At 53.3% G+C, this 8,163-nt stretch overlaps 1 protein-coding gene across 1 annotated transcript in view; it reads right to left on the minus strand.

Moving 5' to 3' along the window:
* shisa6 (shisa family member 6) overlaps positions 1 to 7,520 on the minus strand; it is a 32,704-nt gene extending 25,184 nt beyond the window's left edge. Inside the window, exons 1-3 of the mRNA XM_076015782.1 lie at positions 7,405 to 7,520; positions 6,238 to 7,064; positions 1,459 to 1,607 (exon numbers count right to left, since the gene is read on the minus strand). Of these exons, the coding sequence (XP_075871897.1) occupies positions 1,459 to 1,607; positions 6,238 to 6,818 (730 nt within the window). The 5' untranslated portion in view covers positions 6,819 to 7,064; positions 7,405 to 7,520. The remainder of the gene's footprint in view (positions 1 to 1,458; positions 1,608 to 6,237; positions 7,065 to 7,404) is intronic.
* Positions 7,521 to 8,163: the final 643 nt, after the last annotated feature.

An 8,163-nucleotide genomic window follows, 5' to 3' on the forward strand; every position in this document is an offset into this window, starting at 1 on the left:
TCAGGAATAAATACTGCACTGAATATCATTTTACTCCATATTCTTATTAAATTGCCTCTCCTGCAGCAGCAGCAGCAGCACAGAAACTCGTTGTTTCGTTTTCAAATCGCCGTCACAGATTCCTCATTAAATATTGAGTCACGTTGGCCAACGCACACACACACACACATGCACACATGCGCGCACCTTCACTGAACTTTCCGATCCATCACGTTTGGCTGAAACACGCTGGAGATTTACGGCCGACGAGCTGAAAACCGCCGTCTGTTTGACGTTTTAAAAAATAAAGACGCGGTCGGGGAACATCTGCGCTGGCGACCGGTTCGGCCGCCTAATCAACTCTGCTCTGCCGGAACGTCGCCTCCTAATGGCCTGGCTGCCACACATCAGTCATATAAATTGTAAATAATCTTCCTGCTGCAGCAAAAGAAAAAAAGAAAGAGAAAGCTGCTGCTGCTGCTGCTGCTGCTGCTGCCGCCGCTGATGATGACAGACGGACGGATTGGCCGCTGACGCCAGAGTATCAAATCTGGGACGCCGTGCCGGCTTGGTTGCCAGTTGATCCCCGGAGCAGAGATCCGGATAAAAGTACGAGGGACACAGCCGAATTAACTCCGGACAAAAAAAGAAAGAAAGAAAGAAAGAACGAAAAAAAATCCTCGGTGGTGCGGCAGCAAGGACGATAATTTGCATCTCAATTCGGAGCCGCTGCTGAGTCGGCTTATTGGAGGGCGGCGAAGGGTTGGCGGGCGAGGGGGCGGCGGCCTCAGGATTTATATTTCCCTCACACAATCTATTTTCAGGAAGAAGGAACGAGGGGAAAAAAAACGCTAAAGACTCTGAGCGCGTTGGTCTATTTTAGTAGCCGTCAATCAAAAGGCAGCATCAGGCCACACTGAGCGTCAAACACGGGGCCCGAGGGCCACAACCGGCCCGCCGCGTCATGTCAAGAGGTCCAGCAGAGCTTAAAAGGTGCCTGAAAAAAAACAAACTACCAGCCACATTTCAATCAAAGTGGAGTCAAATAATCTCCAAAATGCCCAAGATGAGAAAAATGGATCAGAATGAAGGAAACTCAGTGAAGGTTGAGAACTAAATTATTGTAATATTTTTTTTTTTTTTTGCTGATTGATTGTCTTTGTTTTCAACTCATTATGAACAAAATTGTAAATTTTGCATCACTTGTGAAACTGCGGCCGCACTCGTTCCAGCCTCCTGTGCTGCAGGGGGCGCTGTGGCAGGAAGAAACGCTTCCGTGCGTCCCTGTGGCGTTGTTTGCGCTGACAATGTCGCAGCTTTCTGATGCATCTCATTGCAAGTTGAAAATAATACAACATTGGTGACTTGATCAATAATAATCAATCACGATGAAATAACGATTGTGTATCTTTCCTGAGTTGAGGTGTTTGATGCAGTCTGAGGGCCACCGTGGCGCCGGCTCAGTCGTCGGGAACCTACCGTGGCCGCTGCGGACCGGCGTGTAGTGGTTCTTGGAGGAGCGGACCGGCGTCTCGTCTTTGGGCGACCCGTCGATGACGGCCAGGTTCTCGTGCTCGTACTGGGAGGCGGAAACTGGTCCCTGCTGCCTGAGGATGTCGGCCAGCGCTCTGCCCAGAGAGAGAGAGAGAGAGAGAGAGAGAGAGAGAGAGAGAGAGAGAGAGGGAGAGAGAGAGAGAGAGAGAGAGAGAGAGAGGGAGAGTTAGGGAGTGACTTCCTCATTTACTTTGCACCACTTTTCAGAATCATAAAGGTTGGATTGCAGAAGAAATCCCAATTACACTCCTGGGGTCGCCGGCTGCACGGCGCTCAGACCACTGGACCGCTGGACCGCTGGACCGCTGCAGCCGCTTTAATAATCTGGAAACTCGTCAAGCGACCGACTGAATGAAAGCCATAATTCAGCCGCCAGTCGTCCGAGCGTCTCCGCTGTTCTTCTGGAAGGAAGCGAGAGGCGCTGAAAGTGTGTCAATGTCAACCGGGAGCTGGCGCACCGTCCACTTCTGCACCCACGTGCGTGTGTGTGTGTGTGTGTGTGTGTGTGTGTGTGTGTGTGTGTGTGTGACTTTGGGAGATTCGCTGCGTATTAATAGCGCTGGCCCTCCAGGAGGAGGACGGAGCTGCGAAGCCGCTCGCTTTCCGCTGACAGAGGCGACCTGGTTCTGCGCCGTCCCAGCGGGCGGCTGGGAGGAGCAGCAGGTACAGTGAGACGCTTCAACCAATCAGGATGAGTGACACTCAGCGACAGACGGGGGGGGATGTGAAAATGGACAATCAGTGGGTTTTTTTTTTCTTTTGCGGCTGATTCTGATGTTTGATGACGAGAACAAAGGAAAGTTGAGCTTCTCCGTCTTTGTGGGGTCACAGCAGCTCCGAGCAAACTGGACTTCTTTTTGGGTTTCTGTCTGGTCTGAATGTCTCGCGTCTTATCAAGAACACACACATTCCAGAACCAGCAGCTTCTGACTGCCAATATCATATAAAAGTCCCGATATTGGGCTCAGTACGTCGTCCCAGAATCCAGTGGAGCGTCTCTAAATAATTCAATGACCCAAAAAAAAAACCCAACCTCCCTCTGCAGACCTCCAGAAACAACATCTCAAACCATCTGTCTCGCTGTTTGTCAGTTCCCAGTCTAGACGCAGCGAGCTCCGCTCCGATTGGTCCATTCCCTGTGGCAAGTGCCAGCTGAAAATTAAAAATAATAATTAATTCATTAATGAATTAAATACTCTCATCTGATCCTGACAGTCGATGTCCCGAAGATCCTCGCTAACGAAGATCCTCGCTGCTTCACCAACACCGAGGACCCTTCAGCACCACTTCTGAGGTGTTGAGGTTCTATCTACAGAGAAAAGGCAGAACCTCTCGTGTTTGATGACATTCGAGCAGACGGTCCCTTCTTGGACTTTTCACTTTTTATTTTTAGCAGGAGAACTGAGTGCGGGACCTTCAGCACATCTTTGGGCTCGGCGCTCTGCCGTCCACCTCCAGCGTCTGCGGCCTGCAACCGGAGAACAAAGCGGCTCGCTCAACCCCCACCTTCACCACCGCAACCCCCGCAACCCCCCCCCCCCCCTCCCAACCCCCCCACCCCACTCTTCTGGCACGGAACCGCATCTCTGTTTTTTTAGCCTCTCTGCAGCAGCCGATCGATACCAGGCCCATTCAAAAAAAAAAAAAGGAAAAAAAACAGCGGTCTGAGCTCTCTGGCGGCGTTTCTTGTGTTTCGGTGAAGGTCACGGAGCAAACAGCAAAGGTCTGCCAGCGGCTCAGTATTCCGCTCGCAGCTCTCCCGCCCTCGGCGGCCCCGACCGGCCCGGAGGCCACGTTTCATCAGAGCACCGCGGAAATGAAGAGCGGCTCGGAGGAGGAGAAGATCGGCGCTCCTTCACAGGGCCGGGGGAACGTTGTTATTACCGTTATGAAGATATAATCCTCCTGCGGCACCTGTGTTCAGCCTCAGCCATCTGTGTGTGTGTGTGTGTGTGTGTGTGTGTGTGTGTGTGTGTGTGTGTGTGTGTGTGGCCTGGTTTCCTCTGCAACGGGAGGCGGCTTGTCCCAAAATTGTGACTTCAGGAAGGTGATAAAACTAGGTGATAAACTGCGATGGTAACATCAGCAGGTGGAAGTAGAGACGCAACGTGGCAGAAGACGTAGAAGAAGACAAAGTTACACAGCGGGAAAAAGGAATTCCTCGCACTTTCAGCAACGTTCCTGCTCGTCGAGGCAAAGAAACTCTTCTTGAAACAGTTGACCGAGTTCAGCGCTCCAGTAACCAAGTCACGCATCCGTCTTCAATCACTCAGAGGTCTCATCACGTACAGTCGCTCTCGCCGATACTAATTTCCTCGTGGATTGGACTTTTGATGGGCCTGGTGTCTCAGCGGGAGGTCGGACTCCACCGTCTCCTCCGATTCAAACTAAAAAAAAAAAATTTGCTGCGTCATGATTTTCATCCGGCCGTTTTCGCCACATAAAGAGCCCTGCGGCGTCTCGGGAGTCCGGATAGATATTAAAAAGCTGAGTGCCGACTTCTCAGAGCACACAGGATGCCCCCCCCACCCCACCCCCCCCACCCCGGGGTGAGCATCAATCTCCAACTGATCATCTGCTCAGACAACGAGGCCGCATTCTTTCTGGACTTTTCCCATTGTGAGAAATGAAAAAAAGAGGAACAGTGTGACAGTTTGTCTGAGTAAGACGGCTGACTAATCATTCGTGACTTTCCCCTCAGGGAGGAGCTGCTGGTGCAAAGGTTTAAAGGACAAATACGACAAAATATTTCAGTTTATTAAACGTCAAGGGAGAAAAAAAAAAGAACAAATATCGCCATTTTACAGAGCAAGCAAAACGTCACAATGTCTCGAGCAGGAAGTGACATCACAACGCTGGCCTATCGTGGCAGGATGTGAACCCGCTGTCCCCTTTCTCATGACACAGCTTTGGCAGCAGACGTTAATGACGCTAATGAGCTAAGTCTTACTAAAACACGGAAGAAAAATCGACAAAAATCTACTGCAACGGTCAGTCTTGTAGTTTGCTGCTGCTGCTGCTGCTGCTGCTGCTGCTGCTGCTGCTGCTGCTGCTACGCCAGAGGACGTGCTAGGAGCTAAAAAACTACGACCCCTAGTGGTGGAAACTACAGACGCTTTCAACCCTGAGCGTCACGCGACACTCAGTTCTATTCACAGCTTGGAATCAACGCGGGACGTCCTCCTCGGTCCAACACCGAGCGAGATCTCCCTCAACGCGCCTCTTCCTGCAGTTCAGCCTTTTGCCCACGGGGGTCAGAGCAGAGCGCGGAAGGCAGTTTTACGAAAACATTGCCGCAACTCCATCAGACTTTGACATTTACATTGTGCCTCCGCGCACAATTTCATCAACACAGTTTTTTTTTTTTTTTTAGCAGCACTGTCCCTTTAAGGTTTTTTCTTCCTTTTGCTTGTTTGTTTCTCCGCCGAGAGAAACTCATTTTCCAAAGAGCAAGTTGTGCAAAACTCCGCCTCGCCTCCTGTGATGTGCTGTTTGCTTTTGCCGGGGAGGCTGAGGTGGAGAAGCAGATAGCGGCAAGTCGCGCGCAAAAAAATAATAAAAACAGTTAAAAGCAATAATTGTGTGGCTGCTGATAAGAAAACACCCCCAGGGTTGGGTTGGGGTTTTTCTTTTGCCCTCCCTCCGTCACATCTCTGATGGAACGGCTGCAGGAAACCTTTTCACGCCTCCCTTCACGCACATCAAGCCGTCCGCACGTCGGGACGCCACGGGACAGGACGCCACGGGTCACATGACCGCCGTGAAGGAAGCCCCTCCCACCGCCATGCGCCGTCAGTCTGACCGGCTCTCGGTGGCATTTACGCCGAACCCTGCGGAGAGGAGGAGGGGGAGGGGGAGGGGGCGGGGACGAGGCGGTGGCTCGGCCTCCTGGGAAGGACGCGGCGACGGGACGAGTTTTACAACCGTGACATTTGTTCGTAACCACGGCGGTGGATTGGACCGGAGCTGCGAGCCCGCCGGCGAGACGAGAGACGTTCAAGAGCTCAGAGATGAAACGGAGAAAACTGTTGCCTGCAAAGCCGACTGTTGCCAATTTCAGTTTCCACCAACAACCCTGCCAGTCAACTCTCCTTGAAAGTACACACGTTTGTCTTTGACATCCTCTGATTGACTATATATGAAGGTGGGCGGAGTCGTGGTGATGTCACCCACTGGTGCTGAAGGCCTGCAGGTTGGTTGGTTTTCACGGACGACACCGTGTGGATCTTCAAACAGAAGATTCTACAATTGGACGTGTGGGTGATAGTGGAGGTGAGCTGTGATTGGAGCGTTGAGTGCAGCGTGTGCCCCGCCCACTTGCTGGGAGGATGACAACAGGAAACTCAAGCCACACCCACAACTTGTTTTTTTTTCAAAATTAGACCGAATCAGATCAAATGAACGTGCAACCAACTTTGGCGGCTCCTGCTGGCCACAACCATAGAATGCAGGTTTTGGCACTTCAGTGTTGGCCTCTTTTGCGCCGCTCATCTTTCCATACAGTCACAACCCTGGGGGAAAAGCCCCTTATGATGTCACAAATGGCTGGTTGGACCCTTTCTAAACACGTTAAATGTGCAACAAAGCGTTGATTTTAGCAGAAAACTGCAAACACAGGGCTAAGGGTGCAGTTTTGTGGAGATCCAGTGAGACCTCCCCTCATCAGACACCCTGAGCACCTGAAGCCCTGCAGAAGATTCTCACCTGTGCACGTTCATCTCCTGCGGCGGCTTGGTGGCCCGGTCGTACGCCACCTTGGCGCAGATGCCGATGGCGATGATGAGCGCCACCACGCCGCAGCTGATGTAGACGGTGGTGTTGGTCTGGTCCAGCTCCGGGTCGTACGTGAAGCCGGTGGGCGCCGGCGAGGGCGGCTGCGTCTTCACCCAGTCGGGCGTGTTGTAGTTGTTGCAGCTGCGCTGCTCCAGCCGCTTGCCGCGGTCCGCGCAGCAGAAGCGCAGGAAGCAGCTGCCGCAGCAGAAGCGGTGGTCCGTGTTGTTGCACGCGAACTCCTTGTCGAACTGGCCGCTCACGTCGTAGTAGCCCAGGCACGTGTCGTGCTGCACGCTGGGCGCCTGCACTTGCGTGATCTTGCCCGGCGGCGGCGGAGCGGCGGCGAGCGGCAGGGCGGTGTTGCTCCCTGCCGCCTCCTTCACGCCCTGGTTCCTCCGCGGAGGCGGCTGCGGCTGCTTGTTCCTCTTGCCGGCGGCGGCGCACAGGACCCGGAGCGGCTCCAGGTGAAGCAGGAGCAGCAGGGGGAGCAGCAGCAGGTGCCTCGTCCCCATCCTTGCCGGTGGCCCCGCACTCTTCTCTCCGCTCTCCCTCCTCCTCTTACCGGGCGCAGCTCCGTGTGGGGCTCCTCATGGCGGCGGCGGCTGCTGCTCCTGCGTGGCGTGGCGCGCTCCCGGTGACGGACCCTCTTCATCCAGAGCGCAATATATTATTGTTGTTGTTTTGTTTTAATTCTATCTGGAGTAAAAGTTGTGTCCGCTGCGTAAAAGTCCTGCTGGGAATCTCCGGTACGAGGCGCGCTGAGGAGGAGAGAGATGGAAGCATGTTGGGGTGAAAACTTTCAACTGTTTTATCTCAAGGTTCCATTTTAGGGGAACCTTCCGCCACTTTCAGCACCTTGGACAGCGAAGCAGCAAAGTTCAAACGCAAACACTCGAGGACGAGTGTGGAGCTCCGGTGAAGCAGCAGGAGCTTCCAGTCTCACCGAACACCTTCATCTCCAAATACCTTCTGACTACAGCTGAAAGTTTGTCTGGCTACTTCCTTGTTGAAGCAGCAGCGACTGAGCGGTTTGGAGGAAGAAGATGAAGAACGTGAAGGAGGCAGAGGAAGAGGAAGAGGGACGTGAGGAGGACTTACCAGAGGATGGTGGCCGCTGCCGGAGCTCCCTCCGCCGCTGACACTGACTCAAAGAGCCGCAGCAGAGACAAGAGGCGAGACCCTCCCCGACCGCCCCACCCCCCTCTCTCTCTCTCTTCTCTCTCTCTCTCTCTCTCTCTCTCTCTGGCCCTCCTCCTCTCCTCTCTCTCCCTTCCTTCCTTCCATCCACTTCCTCTCTCTCTCTCTCTCTCTCTCTCTCTCTCTCTCTCTCTCTCTCTGGCCCTCCTCCTCTCCTCTCTCTCCCTTCCTTCCTTCCATCCACTTCCTCTCTCTCTCTCTCTCTCTCTCTCTCTCTCTCTCTCTCTCTCTCTCTCTCTCTCTCTGTAGCTGATTCAGGTAGCCCGGTTAATTAGTCCCCCACCACCACCACCAGTGTCCCTCTACACTCTGGATCGAACTACACGTCGCTTTATTGCTGTCACAGTGTGTGTGTGTGTGTGTGTGTGTGTGTGTGTGTGTGTGTGTGTGTGTGTGTGTGTGTGTTTACTCATACAACAGCACCGGAGGGGTTTGGTGGTCGAGGTCTTGCAGGATTTCACTGAGCTGCCCGCCACACGTGTTCTTCATTTATTTGCCATTAGCCCCTCCCCCTTTATTGCAGCCCTCGGAGATGCTACTGGAGAAGCCACGCCCACTGAGAAAGGAGGTAAACTGTATGTAGACCGGTGTTCATCAAGCCCCCAGAGTCCAAGGTGGCTCCATTCATTTCAATACAGTTGCTCACCCACCGCAGACGCA

Source organism: Nelusetta ayraudi, unplaced genomic scaffold (assembly GCF_046127955.1).
Source record: "Nelusetta ayraudi isolate G7.1 ecotype Tasmania unplaced genomic scaffold, CSIRO-AGI_Nayr_v1 ptg000195l, whole genome shotgun sequence".
NCBI lineage: Eukaryota > Metazoa > Chordata > Actinopteri > Tetraodontiformes > Monacanthidae > Nelusetta > Nelusetta ayraudi.